The sequence below is a fragment of the Eulemur rufifrons genome, chromosome 8 (assembly GCF_041146395.1).
Source record: "Eulemur rufifrons isolate Redbay chromosome 8, OSU_ERuf_1, whole genome shotgun sequence".
NCBI classification, from domain to species: domain Eukaryota; kingdom Metazoa; phylum Chordata; class Mammalia; order Primates; family Lemuridae; genus Eulemur; species Eulemur rufifrons.
In genome coordinates, this window is record NC_090990.1 from 106,160,004 (window position 1) to 106,175,850 (window position 15,847).

A 15,847-nucleotide genomic window follows, 5' to 3' on the forward strand; every position below is an offset into this window, starting at 1 on the left:
TGGTTCTGGCTCTGAACCCAATAGCAGGGATCCCTGCATCAAGGGCCCAGAACCAAGGCTTCTCAAGAGGCCTCTGCAGCACTCTGGGTATTCAGGGCCTCAGAGCAGCACAAATGAGGCTGGTTGGGGATAGTCCCCCAAGACTAGGACTTCAATGCAAAAGTGTGAAAACCACAACTTACAAGTCGTCTCCCCACGACTCCATGTCTGGTGGTTCTCAGTCCCCTGCCCTCCCCAGTACCACTAATCATTTTGTGCCGGCGTTGGGCCAACTTCACAATTCCATCATTTCTTGCAGCTGAACTGGATTTGGTGAGTAGAGGAAAGGACATCCTCTGGTTTTTCTAAAGTCACATTTGACAGGTTGTCTAGGCCAATGTGTTTTCTTCCGGATCTCGATGCTGAGCTGTACAAAAAGGGCAAGAAGCACTTCACTTGCCTGGCTCAAGAATCTCACTTGCCAGTCTCTACCCCAAGGCCTGTCATTGGCTGAAGGTGCTTCCTTCTCCCAGAGCCACCCTGTTCTATTATCTTTCATATCTCCTTAATCCACACAGCCTTTGCCTCTGTAGAGAAATCAGTCTAGAGGGGAAGAAAACTAGATATAGGGGAAAGAAAGCAATGAAACTATTAAAGATAGAAAATTTATTATCATGCCAAAGCCAATAGACAAAGGGCTTTCCCAAATAAGTTGTGCTTCCCTGTATTACGGTACCAGACCACAATCTCAGGGGCACACCAAGTCCCGATTCCTTTTTGAAATACTCTATGACAGTAGCTCTGGGAAAATATCTTCTTAGCTGGTTGCTGAAGACTGGATCTGACCCTAGGCCAGTCATCAGGGCACCAGCCGTCTTGAGAAGGAAGACGAGGATGGCGAGGGAAGGACAGCAGCCTTGCTTCTAGGAAAGTAGTATCTGACAAGGACAGTCAAGGAAGACACAGTGCATCACTTTAAAACCAACTTTACCAAAACTACTGGTTCTCTAGTTATTATTGAAATAACTGTTCCAGAAGTAGTGTGCTTTAATTCCCTTTTACCATATCATAAATATTTCCAGTATTGTTAGTACTTAGCACTGCTATCATTGAGTACTAAAACTCTTTGGATACCGCTTGAACTGTGTCAGTATATAGAAGATGACTTCTCTATTAAGTTTGTACAATGATTTAAATATCTTGAAGACTATCGCTGAGTGAATTAATTCCAGTAAGTACCTAAGTAAAAAACAGAGTTTCTGTTATGATTATTATTGCACTTGAGGGTCAATTCAGCTGCTGCTTGTAATTTTGGGCTCAGTATAGAGTTCAAACAATGCTAACTTATACAGTAAGGAAGTCATTAGAATACTAGTCTAGTGAAAGGAAATCATGACTTAATGGTTGAAATGGATTTCACATTGACTTTTAAGCGTATATCAAAAGGTTCAGAGAGCCACGCTCCGGAGCTAGGGCAAGTGGAGGAGGCGCAGCAGCCGGTGGCCGAGCACTGCGTACGGAGCCAGTGCCGAGCAACTGCAAGTGGCCACAGAAGTCCCCCCGGGAGCCGGCAGCCGGTCGGGTGGGTGGCATCATGAAGGAGAAGGTGTTCACCAAGGAGCTGGACCAGTGGCTCGAGGAGCTGAATGAGTGCAAGCAGCTGTCCGAGTCCCAGGTCAAGAGCCTCTGCAAGAAGGCTAAAGAAGAATCCAACATGCAGGAGGGTCCATGTCCAGTCACTTTCTGTGGAGACGTGCACAGGCAATTTCATGATCTCATGGAACTGTTTAGAATTGGTGGCAAATCACCAGATACAAATTACTTGTTTATGGGAGATTATGTTGACAGAGGATATTATTCAGTTGAAACAGTTACACTGCTTATAGCTCTAAAGGTTCGGTACCCTGAACGCATCACCGTTCTTTGAGGGAATCATGAGAGCAGACAGATCACACAAGTTCATGGTTTCTATGAGTGTTTATGAAAATATGGAAATGCAAATGTTTGGAAATATTTTACAGATCTTTTTGACTATCTTCCTCTCACTGCCTTGGTGGATGGGCAGATCTTCTGTCTACATGGTGGCCTCTCTCTGTCCATAGATACACTGGATCACATCAGAGCACTCGATCGCCTACAAGAAGTTCCCCGTGAGGGTCCAATGTGTGACTTGCTGTGGTCAGATCCAGATGACCGTGGTGGTTGGGGTATCTCTCCTCGAGGAGCTGGTTACACCTTTGGGCAAGATATTTCTGAGACATTTAATCATACCAATGGCCTCACTTTGGTGTCTAGAGCTTACCAGTTGGTGATGGACGGATTTAACTGGTGCCATGACCGGAATGTAGTAACGATTTTCAGTGCTCCAAACTACTGTTATCGTTGCGGTAACCAAGGTGCGATCATGGAACTTGATACTCTAAAATACTCTTTCTTGCAGTTTGACCCAGCACCCCATAGAGGTGAGCCACACGTGACTCGTCATACTCCAGACTACTTCCTGTAAGAAAATTTAAACTTGTACAGTATTGCCATGAACCATATATTGACCTAAGGGAAATGGGAAGAGCAACAGTAACTCCAAAGTGTCAGAAAATAGTAAACATTCAAAAAACTTGTTTTCACACGGACCAAAAGCTGTGCCACATAAAAATACAAAGCCTCTTGTCATCAACAGCTGTGACCACTTTAGAATGAACCAGTTCATTGCCTGCTGAAGCAACACTGTTGGTCAAGAAACCAGTTTCTGGCATAGCGCTATTTGTAGTTACTTTTGCTTTCTCTGAGAGACTGCAGATAATAAGATGTAAACATTAACACCTTGTGAATACAATTTAACTTTCATTTAGCTATAGCTTTACTCAGCATAACTGTAGATAAGGATAGCAGCAATCATTGGAGCTTAATCAACCTTTTTTAAATAAGTACCAAGGCCTCCCCCTCTCCTTGTAAGTTTTGAAATTGTTTTATTTTCAGGGATACCGTTTAATTTAATTATATGATTTGTCTGCACTCAGTTTATTCCCTTCTCAAATCTCAGCCCCATGTTGTTCGTATTGTCAGAACCTGGTGAGTTGTTTTGAACAGAACTGTTTTTCCCCCTCCCATAAGATGATGTTACTGCACAAGAGCACTGCAGTGTTTTCCATAATAAACCTGTGAACTAAGAACTGAAAAAAAGGTTCAGAAATAAAATAGTTCACTTGTTTAATTATTTATTTTAGTTAACAGAGTGAAGTTCTCAGATTAGGCCTTGGTCCACAGATCTGAAGGATCTCTAGTGTAGTGATGTGGAAAAGATTCAATGTTACCAAATGGCAAATGTTCAATTAATTCTCCCCTTCATATCTTTTAATCTATCAGTTGGCATCCAGAAACACTTGGGTGTATTCATCTCCTCGGCTGTATATGTTGGACACATATGAGTTGTAAACACTTGTCTCATTGAAGGAAGGGCAGAGTGAAGAATGTGGCAGGGGAAGACTTGGCCTTGTATTAAACAGCGGTACCAGAAAATGCAACACATTTTCCCTCTGGAGTTGGGAGAACACATTATTAAGACCACAAAAGGATACACGTAAGTTGGGATGCCTCTTGCAGCCAAATGTTTCCGAATAAGTCGCTCCGTACCATACCAGTTAAAACCTTTCGTGGAGTGTCCAATGCGTGGAAGATGAACACTTGCTGTTAAAAAGAATAGATCATGATGTCTTTACTCATCAAAAACTGAGTATAAAATATACACAGGAGAAAATAACCGTCCCACTCAAAGCATACAATTACAATGTCAGAAATATTCTGGGGAGGGACTGTAATAACGAAAAATTAAATTATTCTCTTGAGCACAAGGACCCACAGGCTCTGGAAATAAGTATGTACAATGGAAATAGAATATGATTGGTGGAGTCAAAATAAGCAGAGATTCTCTACAAGCCATTCAATTCCGTAAACTCTGAGGCACACCAGGTTTGGAAACAAAACTTGACTTTTTTTGGCAGAGAACTGGCTGTTATTGTGGAGCTTCCTCACCTGTAAAACCATGATAAAAACACCAAGTGGATGGAGGAGGTCCATGGAGATAATGGATAAGGAGTGTTTGAAAGGAAAAAAGGCTATATGAATACACGATGATGTGGTTATCACTCCCGTGGTTTGCCTGTACCATGCACATTGAATGGGGCCTTGCCATTTCTCACCTCCCTGCAAAAGTCATACCAGGTACCTAGAAACAAAAATTTTTCTACTCCTGAGCACAGATGGAAGAGCTTACCTTTCCTTTTCTTTGCTGCTAAAAATATCTTCTTCAGGCCCTCTTCTAGAGCTGCCATCTTAATGCCAGACAGGACATTGGAGCGATCACGGTGCTGAGCCACAATCAAGGCCAACTAGGAAGAACAGCCATTAAATGACTCACGTGACAGGAGACACCACACTGTCAACTGACTGACCTGCCTGTGGAGGGGACTCAGCCCTTTACGAGTCACTCGGGCTTTGGCTCTATCCTTCTGGATGCGCTGCCTGAACAGCGATGCCCTACTAAATGTAGATGTCACGCCCCATCAAATTTCTCTTATTTTGTGGTAAATTTATACAGGCTTTTCTTCCTTTTTTTTTTTTTGGCTATGTTAAAATCAGAGTCTAAAACATTTGCTTTCTAAATGCTCTCAAGGGTAAAGAAGGAATTTTTCAGAATCATAGGCGGAGAAAGAATTTGAGGTTCTTGTATTCCAGGCCTCTAACTGATGCTCGAGTCAGCTCCACAATGCCCAGGGGGAGTCATTCCACCTCTGTGCAAACAATTCTCCCAGGAGGACAAAATGCCTGGCTTCCCCTGCCTCACCCTAACCTAAGTGGAACAGAGCCAGAGAGCGTCCAGGGAGCTTCCGGGACTACAGACATGGTGCTCTACTCACTGTAAACAATTTTCTAGAGTCACTGGACTCTAAGTTTCTTATGCACAAATACTGTCATTCTCCTTTTTTAGCATTCCAGAAACTACTGAAGGAATGACCAAACACACAGAAACCACTTTGTTATCAGCCGCATAGACCACCAACCTCAAGAGAAGGAACCTCTCTTTCAGCCTAGTTTCTTAATGTCTTCTTTTCTGAGTCAGTCAGATTTGGCTCAAAATCTGAATATAAATCCAGGCCTCGGAGAAAGCTGGGTAAGTGTGGCAAAGAAAACTCAACACAGGCATTTCAAATGACAGGCAAGTGGAGATACCTCAGAAGCAAAAGGATTTTGAGGTGGGCATAAGAAATATGGAGTGGTTCCTCTCCTTTGCTTATAGCTGACTAGAAAATACAATCTTTCATAGAAATTTTCATGTAATAAGTGACAAAGCCCTCACAGTTTTCAGTCCCATTTTCTCACTGATTCAGTAAACGTTTATGAAGGATATATGGGGTACTGAGGATGAAAAGATGAACAGGAGTCCCCGTACTTAAGAGGGGCTGCTGTTTAGGCCAGTGGAGGAAGAAGGCCAAGGACAGTGCTGCAGGGACTGGTGGATGGGAAGCCGTAGGCCAGGGGAGGGTGTGCCCAACCTGTTTGTCAGCAGCTGAACTGTGTCTCCCAAAATTCATGTGCTGAAGCCCCAACCCCAGTATCTCAAAATGTGACTGTATTTGGAGACAGGGTCTTTAAAGAGATGATGAAGTTAAACTGAGACTTTTAGGGTGGGGCCTAATCCAATGTGACTGATGTCCTTATAAGAAGAGGAAGTTTGGAGGCACAGACACCAGGCAGGCACGTGCACAGCGAGAAGACAGCCATCTGCAAGCCAAGGAGAGAGGCCTCAGGAGAGACCAAACCTGCTGACACCTTGATCTTGGACTTCCAGCGTCCAGAACTGTGAGGAAGTAAGTTCCTGCTTAAGCCGCCCAGTCTGTGGTAGCATGTTGGGGCAGCCCTAGCTAATGTGTACACTACTAGAAGGCCAGCGCGGGTAGGAGAGGCTTAAGAGAGATTGACGTGAACTGAATTTTAGTTCCGGTAAGAGATGTGGGTTTTTTTTTTTTTTTTTTACTTACCAAATCTTGTCCTTGTTTTCTTGACTCTTTATCATCAATAGGAAATAAAAGGACACCTCCTAAACTCAAGTCTGAGGTAAAATTTTAAAAAGCAACAGAAAGAACATTAAGTTCACTAAGGACTGAGACTACTGAAAGACTATTCTGAGTTCTCCTCATACCTCCCCTTTTCCAAATCCAATTAGGTTTCAAACCCCACCTTCCTTCAGAATCCTTCATATCTTTTCTCACTCTCCCGGCCTCAGTCGACACCTCAGCCAGATTCACTCCCAAACTTTCATCATCATCTAATTCAGTGCCCTCAAATGTTACGCAGGTATCCGGGGGAAGGAGCACTGAGCTTGAAACTACTCGGGGAGTCTGCTTGTCTTAAATCATTCAAATAAACATTGCATTCTACTCTACATCTCTTTGTGGATCTTCCTACCCCATCCAGATCAAATAACACTGATAGTTCAGGCAAATGTGCTAAATCTAGGGCTTTACATAACTCAGCATGAAAGTTGTCAGAATCATAATGGAATCACTTGTGTTGAAAACCCTGGCAAGCAGAGCTGGGGAAGGCCCTGAAGAGAGGGTTCTCACGCACAGTGCCTGATAACGGGGACATGTACCAGCAATCGCCTGTCTCACTTCAGACGGGCACCACCCTTGTTACTGATCCTTGTAGCCAAGAATTATTATCTTGAAAATTATGTAATCCTCCTCACTTTTCTTTTAAAAATCTTTGTCTTCCTGTACCTCCCTGAATACACACATAGTTTACTGTGGCACAAGCATTGCCATTTCAATGTCTGTTCCTGAAAAAATCATTTTCTTTGAAAGCCTCTCCATCTGTTATTTAGGTTGACATCAGTTTGAACTTTTTGTTCAAAGAAAAATGATGGATGTCCTGCACCCTCCAATCTTTTACGTCATCCTAAAATACTGGTTGTGCTGTGACATTCTTTTGATCAAATCTGCCAAATAACTAGCCATTACCCACTGGGTAAGGTCATGCTTAGAATGGCATCCCCTGGACAAGCCACATATAGTCAGTCTTCTACGATGTTGCCTAAGGCTCCTTTTGAAATCTAACTCTCCTTTATTCCTCGGCCTTAACCCTCTACGCTGCCTGCCTGGCCTACGTACCGCCCTCCAAACACATGAACTGGGTGCCTGCCTGGGTCCCTCAGTACCCACAGACTGGCAACAGTCGGTGCTGTGGTGATACCAAAAAGAGTGAGACCATCAGGGACCCTCTTGCCATTACCTCCACCAGTTCTTCTGACTCCTTATCTAGTGCTTTGTCAGCCCCACGACACTGTCTGAAGTGTCCTCTCCTGCCCCGTTCCATGCCTAACCCTTCCCTCCACGTTGCTGCTTACCTTTCATTTTCCCAGCCAGCTCATATATTTTTCTTGGCTCAGCTGATCGTGTTTCCAGAGCTGTGAATAAACCACCTCTGCCCCAGCGGCCAGAATCATCTGATGGAAGAAAGAGAAAATTTTCAAACATAGGAGGTAAAGTCCAATCCACAATTTAGAAAAACAAAGGGAAGGAAGAAAACATCTGATCTCCTGGGAATACCACAGGTTGGACTTCCCAAAAATGTTTAGGTTTTCTGGAAGATAAACCCGGCCATCATAACAGGAAAGCACCTCAAAAATTAGTGTTTTGAATGAGCAGAATCTCCGTGGTACATCTGTGATTCCTGGGAGATGAGAAGAAGGATGGCGAGGAGAGGGACTGTGACGCGGGCTGGGCGGAAGCACTGGCAACGCACCAGCACAGAATCCCCGTTTTACAGGTGAGGAAGAGGAAAGGTAACAGGACTCATTCGAGCTGGAACTGACGCTGCCCGTTAGTGCCTCATCTTTACAGTCATTCACTCATTCACACTAAACATCTGTCAGTTGCATTATGTGTCAGGCCTGTTTCAGGCACCAGGGTCATCACAGTGGACCAAAAAAACCCCTGCTTCCACGAAGCTTATTTCCTAATGCAATGAGCAGTCGAATAAACGAGTACGTATGGGCCAGGCGCGGTGGCTCATGCCTGTAATCCTAGCACTCTGGGAGGCCGAGGCGGGTGGATCGCTTGAGGTCAGGAGTTCGAGACCAGCCTGAGCAAGAGCAAGACCCCATCTCCACTAAAAATAGAAAGAAATTATCTGGCCAACTAAAAATACATATAGAAAAAATTAGCTGGGCATGGTGGTGCATGCCTGTAGTCCCAGCTACTCAGGAGGCTGAGGGAGTAGGATGGCTTGGGCCCAGGAGTTTGAGGTTGCCGTGAGCTAGGCTGACGCCACGGCACTCTAGCCCGGGCAACAGAGCAAGACTCTGTCTCAAAAAAAAAAAAAAAAAAAAAAAAGACTAAGGCAGGTATTATCCCATTTATTCGGATAAGGAGCTTGAAGCTCAGGGAGTCTGGGTAACTTGACCAGGCAAAATGGATTTGACTCTGGCGCCAAGAGTCAAATTCATGTCTCCTGATTCTAAACTTCATGCTTTTTGGCCCACCACGCAATACCGTGCTGGGACTGTCACGCCCTCGGTCAGGGTTCTGCCTCATCCTCCCCCATTCTTGGCACCATGAGAACTGGGGCACCCACCCCCACTGTACCACTTCTCGTACCTACGCAGTGCACAATGACAGCGTCCTCGACCCCCGTCTGAGGGTGGGTGACATCACCACTGACGTACTTGACCGAGGTTGAGTCTGGGTCTCCGTAAGCCAGCTCGGCAGAGCTCTCATCTTCCCCCTCCTCAAGGTCCTCTGGCTCGCTGTCCTCGGAGGGCAGGCAGAAGGACTGGTAATTGCTGGCCTCCCACCAGGCCATCCTGCAGCAGGCCAGAGAGAAAAGGAAACGAACCCGGCCTATCACAATTTCTCTTGGAACACATTTTGTACTGCCGTTAACAAACAATAACTGCCAAGTGGAAATGCGATTAGAAACTCACCCTGATTGAAGTGTTCTGCTTATTTATAAATGAACAAGTCTCACTGATTAGCCTAACTGCCTCCTGACTATAATACAATAATGAGCATCCACCGAAGGTTCCTGTTTTTAAGAACATGACTGAAAGGGATCGTTCGAGGAAACTACTCTTTGTCAGACAGCTACAAAAGAGCCTTAAACTTTTCTGGTTTCACAGAATGCATCTTCTCTGCCTTAAGGTACTCGGGGCTTTCCACTTACATAGAGTAAATATTAACGTTAAAGTTTAATCTTTAAAAAGTATTCTGTTAGCAAAAGGAACGATCACCCTTATAGAAATTTTCTGTATTTGTAAAGTGACGGTCAACTGTGGTCTCACTATATAACAGAGACTCCTTTACCAACTGTGACCCTTGGCTTGGTTAATGACATAGACGTACTTTTTCTTATGTTCGGCTTCTTCCTTCTCCCTCTTCTTCTCCTCTATTAGTCTCTTTCTCTTGGCAGCTGCTGCTTGTCTTTTCTTGCGTCTGTCCTCCAGCTCTTCTGGGCTCAGAATCCGCTTCCTTTTAGTAGACCCCTCCCCTAGGCCTGGGATAAGGACCTGCAGGAAGAACAAGATCCATCACCGGGAAGGGCAGGAGCTCCTGTTTCTCCTTAAGTTTCAGCATCCCTAAAGCGCACTCTGTACAGAAGCAACATGCTGCATATTCCATGCCCTGCGTGCTGGGAACTGGTGGCAATACACTACTGTTCATATCACACATCTCACGGGCATGGTGACCAGGAGAGCATGCTCAAAACTCAACCAAAGCACGGTTGACATGGTTGATACAATCATTTTGATTCATTTCATTGGGAATAAGGTACTTCAGAAAAGCACCTTTTTCTCCTTGACTAAAAGCATACCCTGCAGGATGCCATTTTAACTTTAACCATTTTTAATGGAAACCTTTCTGCAATGTATTGTATAAATCTTTTTAAAACAGAGTATTTCAACATCATGACTATCTTAATAACTAGCACATAGTAAGTGCCAAACACTGAACATTACAAACATTGTTTATGACTGCCGTCCCCTCTTAATGACACAGAGTCACAATTATCAACAGCAGGACATGGTACTATGGTATTTGGTATAACACAATGATCCCTTTAGGGGTGGCTTAGACAGGGCTGCTTTCACCTGCCTTAAATCATACAATACACTCTCCTTGTTAATGTTTTTTATGCCAACTTTTTACATAGTTTTTATATTATGATACAGTTAACTATACTAACATTTCTACAAACACTTACTTACTTATTTCTTAACAAATCATCCTAAGAGAGCCAAATGGTTCCAGCATCACTTTTTGTTTTCTTAGGATGACCGTTTGTAAGAATTTATTCTTTTACGTAAATTAATAGTTCTTACACTGCCTTTCTTTCGGAGTGACCGGCCCTCTTGACTAGTTTTCTCCAAAAGGGTTTTCTGAAGATTCACCAGTTCTTCAAATGATTTTCTGTCTTCCTTACTAGGCTCTTTAGAATAATCTTTACCTTCAAATAAGTACATATGGTTTTCTAGAAACATAAAACACAAAGAAATTCAGATACTAAAAATGTGGATTAATGCTATTCAAAGCACTAACTAGGGTGAACGAGAGAACAACTGCCTGTACTCTAAATGGGCTAAAAGCAGCTTGTGATGAATGCATTTCACTTCCCATCCCACTGACACTGAAGTGTTTAGGTTCTACGTGGGGGTTCCATATATTTACTTTGCAAAGTAGAAAGCATGGCTTGAAACCCTTCTGGTCTATCCCTAGATGGTCTGTGAGTCTCAGCTGGGACCTTCCACCCCACTATCTTGGATTGTTCATTGTTCATTCAGTACCAACTTTTCCTTAGCACAAATCTCAAGGACATTAAGATCACCTAATAAAATCTATAATTTTTTATTCCAAACACACTTTGAAGACTCAACTCTTATATTAAAAGGAACAAGGTGCAAATCTATGAGAAAATGAAGAACCACAAAAATAATCCCTGGGATTTACAACATCCTTTACAGTTCTCATGAAGCATATTCATGATCCTCACAACAATCCTGGTATAACTAGCCCCACTTATGGAAGAGGAAACCGAGGCTCAGACAAGGATTAAGGGACATCCCAATTCTCACTGGTAATACATAAAGGCAGGATTTTCTGACTCTAAGGTGAGGGTGCTCTTTCAAGTATATTAGTGTATCTATAGAAGGGTGGAGAGATATCAGGCTAGCAAATAATTATAATAATAACGATAAGGACAATAGTGTAATCCTGAATACCTTTTTATACTATCAGAGCACTTTCACATCTATTATCACATTTCATTTTTGCAACTGTGTAAAAGAGTCAAGTAGAAAGTAGCATGATTTTATAGATGAGGACACAAAGGCTCAATGAGGTTGGGTGATCTGCCATGATTATGAATCAAGTGATAAACAGAAGTCGTGACCAGATAAGACTAGCCACCACAGATAGGTAAGATAATGAAGTGAAGCATATTTAAGAGCACATGTTACCAAATAATGTATTTTCACATCATTATGAAATCAGCTATAAGTATGTTTTCCCTAGAGACTATGAAAGCAAAACATTTTCATTCTCAAGAGATCAATTGCTTCACACTTGTACCCAAATCTAACCAGCTGTAATTCTAATTGGCATTTGCTAATTAAATCAGCAGGGGGCTTTCAATGAGGCACTCTATCAACAAGTGGAAAAAAAATAAAGCGCTGAGAAGTGTCAAATATGATCAACACATGTAGCTTCATACTGCATGCAATTTTCAACTTCCAAACATGCTTTTTAAAAAAACCTGGCATTCAAGATAAAGCAACACTGTTTTTTTGTTTAATTTTCATGAGGCTGCTTTAATTACTAGCCTTTCATATTATTTTTAATCATGCTCCCCATCTTCATTCTACAGCCAAGAGGAGGTTAGAGACCATAGGCCTAGACTCTCAACTCTGTTCTATCAAGGGGAACCATCTACCAGAGAGCAAACCTACAGCCATTAACTAAAGAGAAAATTCCAAATTTTAATACAACTGGGGGCTTTTTTCCCGGCACTTGGACTGTCTGAAAAAGTATGATTTTTTTTTTTTTTAGTAGTTGGATTGACTGAGAAATTTATTAAATACCTTTCTGGAAAACTGTAATTTTTTTTGTTCTAGTAAACGTTAGGAAAATAAGTAAATGTTACGAAAATTAATCTAGGTATGTGCAGAAGTGGATGTAAGCTTTGCTATTTAATATAATCAATACATAACTTAAAAATGACCATAAGCATCTATTTCTTCTCTCACCTGAAACCACCAAATGACAGTAAAGGAATTTAAGAAAACATATATGAGAAACTGGTGGATGAAAAGTTCAGTAACCCTTTGGAAAATGGAAAGTGGCTGCAGGGATAGTAACAGACTAAGAGGAGCCATAGAAGCAAAACACAGGTGTCCGGCCAGGGGGTGATTATAAGACCAGAGACTCTCTCAATACTCCAGGAGCCTTGGATTTACAAGTACAGGGCACGGCAAGGTGGGGAACTGAGAGAAGACCTGCACACCAAGTAACTGGCAGGCCATGAGCCCTTCACTCACACTGTATTTTCAATTTGAGCAACTAGGTAATCCATCCACACCTCCCCAAAGGAAAACATTAGAGGAGCTGTCTCTGGAGAAAGTGAGTTGCCCAGCGAAAAAACTTCAACTTCAGCTACAGACATCAGGGAAGGCTCCCTCGATGTGAAAGCTGGCTCCCCAGCCAGTAACGCTGGGGTCAGGCCTGAGAGCCCATGCACCTGCGCCTGCCAGAGTTGCCGTCAGCTTGGTGGCGCTTCCCTAGCACCTGTGCTCAGACAGCCAGGGGACACCAGATGGTTCAGGAAAACTACCAACAAGAACAAGAGATCCCAAAAGGAATTTAAGAAGAAGAGGAACCATGGGTGACCATAGTTAATGACATAGTGTATTCTTGAGAGATGCTAGGAGAATGGATGTTAAGTGTTCTCACCACAAATAACCATGTGAGGCAATGTATATTTCATTAGCGAGATTTAACCATTCCACAATATGTATGTGCTTCAAGGCATCATGTTGTACACAACAAATACAATTTTATCTGTCAATTAAAAAAAATTAAGGGCTAGGCGTGGTTGGCTCAAGCCTGTAATCCTAGCACTTCAGGAGGCTGAGGCAGGAGAATTGCTTGAGGTCAGGAGTTTGAGACCAGCCTGAACAAGAGTAAGAACCCGTCTCTACAAAAAATAGAAAAATTAGCCAGGCATGGTGGCACACATCTATAGTCCCAGCTACTTAGGAGGCTGAGGCAGGAGGATCGCTTGAGCCCAAGAGTTTGAGGTTGCAGTGAACTATGATTATGCCACTGCGCCCTAGCCTGGGTAACAGAGACTCTGTCACCAAAAACCTAAATAATTTTTTTTTTTTTTTTAAAGAGGGAGGAGGAGGAGCAACTAAAGAAAAGAGGGATAATGTAGTGGGCAGAGGAACACATTTAAAAAAGATACAGTAAATATCCTGCCTGGAATACATTTTAAAAAGCTATAATAAACGTCCCCAGAGAGGATATTTTGTCCTTGAAATGAGAACAGGATACAATTAAAATAACAAGCAGGGAACAAGAAACAGTTCTTGAAGAATGTAAACAAATACTATTATAAAGAATTAAAAATAAAATAAGAGAAAAGTCAAACAGCAGTATCCTGTAAAATAATGCCAGCTGCCTAAATCCCAATTTCTCCACATATCCTATAAAAACCGTAAGACTCACAAGGACGACAAAAATCACCCCGAATCCATGCCTACTACAAAATTAGGAGTCAGAAAATACTATAAACTTCAATTTGCACATGAGTAGAGAGATGAATATCCCAAACCAGCTAAGGCAGCTCCAAAACTCACACTAGAGAGTCAGGCAGAACCTGTGCAGAAAGCAGCGAGGGCAGCAGGGTTCTAGCAGTGCCAGACAGATCAAAATTTTTACGCCCCAAAAGAGACTCACACCCCAAATGGGAAAACAATGAGGACAGGTCTTAGACTTGGCGATCAGAGCAGTGGCTACTCAGGAAGTGAAAGGAAGGGACTGGGAAACACATGCAGCCAGGAACTGGGAGGGTACTGCTCTTGGGGAGAGACAATTGAGAAGGGGGACACATCCCTTGACAGTTCTGTGGCAAAGGGAAAGACGGAAGCAAGTGATGGAAATTCCTATAGAAACAAAAGAGAATCACAAAACCAGAAATCATGCCAACCCCATTCCCCACCAAAAAAAGAAGGCACCATTTAGCAAAGAAACTGCCTTTTCTGTATCAGTGAAAGAAGGTACTCTTGGAATTAAGAAGCCTATTAAGATTCCTAAACCTCTCACCCCAGTCCATATGGAATCCCTGCTACAGCTGGTTCCGGAAAATAAAGTCATTTCAATATAAATTGAAATATTCAGAATAGAAAGGAACAAAAAGACAAATGTTGATCACAGTCAGAAAAAAAAATAAGTAGGCACACGACACAGTCCACACTGCTGATGAGCACACAGTAAATGCTCAATCAATGTTAGCTGTAATTTAAAAAACAAATCATTCTCTGCTGAGAGAAGAAGAATCACTGTGTGCAGAGCACCATACTTAGGCCAGTAGGCTTTCCTAATAAACAAAGGAGAAGATACTTACAACCAAGGGAAGAAAGGTACAAGTTCAAATCCTTGAGATTGATGCTACCACAATCATTACTATGATTTTGGGGCCGGGAGTGGTGGCTCACGCCTGTAATCCTAGCACTCTGGGAGGCCGAGGTGGGCGGATTGTTTGAGCTCAGGAGTTTGAGACCAGCCTGAGCAAGAGTGAGATCCCATCTCTACTAAAAATAGAAAGAAATTATATGGACAGCTAAAAATATATACAGAAAAATTAGCCGGGCATGGTGGCGCATGCCTGTAGTCCCAGCTACTCAGGAGACTGAGGCAGCAGGATTGCTTGAGCCCACGAGTTTGAGGTTGCTATGAGCTAGGCTGACGCCACGGCACTCTATCCCAGGCAACAGAGTGGGACTCTGTCTCAAAAAAAAAAAAAAATATGATTTTGGTTCAAAGTTCAGCTACAAGTAAATAGCCAGACAAATTTCCAGTTAGGCTGGGAAGAGTTCTTGGACCCAGCAATTCTTAATTAGTGGGCCCAAGATGACAGTAGGGCTGGGTAGGAAAAAGATATCCCAGGGAGCAGCATCCAGGCCTTTCCATGGGCTCAGCTCACCCGTGTTCCAGCTTCGGGTGGCTGTGCCATTTGCTCTGCTCTAACTCCCAACTCACTTCCTTCCTCTTGCTCTCTGCTCCCTCCTTCTGCTGCAGGCAAGGCATCCGAGATCCACTGGCCATCTTTCGTTTCCCCCAGGATGGACTCCAGGTCTATTTCATCCATGGTGCTCCCCTCAGAGGACAGTAGTTTATCCAAACCAAATTTGAGTATCTCACTCAACTTGAATGCAGAAAACAAAAAAAAGTCCAGTTAGTTCTCATGAAAACAAACATTAGGATACTGGAGATTTGCTAAGTGGCTTAACAGCACCAGGCATATTCCTTCCCTGATGGACAGATAGGCTTTCTTCTCTCCCCATCACAGATGACACCAACCAGGGCTGTTAAACAGTCGGATGATGGGTAAACAGAGAGGTGATGGTCAGAGCTGTTGACTTTGATAACTCTCCATAACAACAACGATAACAAATTCTATACGCCTCCATTTTTTTTTTGAAGAATAACCTTAATTTCCTGCATTTTCTATAGCACCTCTCACTGACTCTTTTTCACAGGCATTCCCAGCAACATGACAAGTCAGAGGCCCTGTTAGCTACTTTCCTGCCTCTCCACTG

At 43.0% G+C, this 15,847-nt stretch overlaps 1 protein-coding gene and 1 pseudogene across 7 annotated transcripts in view; one reads left to right on the forward strand and one right to left on the reverse strand.

The window, feature by feature from the left end:
* Window positions 1-661: 661 nt before the first annotated feature.
* The window catches only part of CHD1L (chromodomain helicase DNA binding protein 1 like), a 43,988-nt gene continuing 28,802 nt past the window's right edge, over window positions 662-15,847 (reverse strand). For all 7 annotated transcript variants that reach the window (XM_069480742.1, XM_069480741.1, XM_069480736.1 and 4 more), the window contains 9 exons: window positions 15,288-15,453; window positions 10,355-10,503; window positions 9,378-9,541; window positions 8,634-8,839; window positions 7,382-7,480; window positions 6,015-6,085; window positions 4,250-4,364; window positions 3,555-3,663; window positions 662-917 (listed from right to left, as the gene is read on the reverse strand). In XM_069480742.1, coding sequence (XP_069336843.1) covers window positions 839-917; window positions 3,555-3,663; window positions 4,250-4,364; window positions 6,015-6,085; window positions 7,382-7,480; window positions 8,634-8,839; window positions 9,378-9,541; window positions 10,355-10,503; window positions 15,288-15,453 — 1,158 coding nt within the window. In that variant the 3' untranslated portion in view covers window positions 662-838. The remainder of the gene's footprint in view (window positions 918-3,554; window positions 3,664-4,249; window positions 4,365-6,014; window positions 6,086-7,381; window positions 7,481-8,633; window positions 8,840-9,377; window positions 9,542-10,354; window positions 10,504-15,287; window positions 15,454-15,847) is intronic.
* Window positions 1,476-2,924, forward strand: LOC138390070 (serine/threonine-protein phosphatase 2A catalytic subunit alpha isoform pseudogene; annotated as a pseudogene).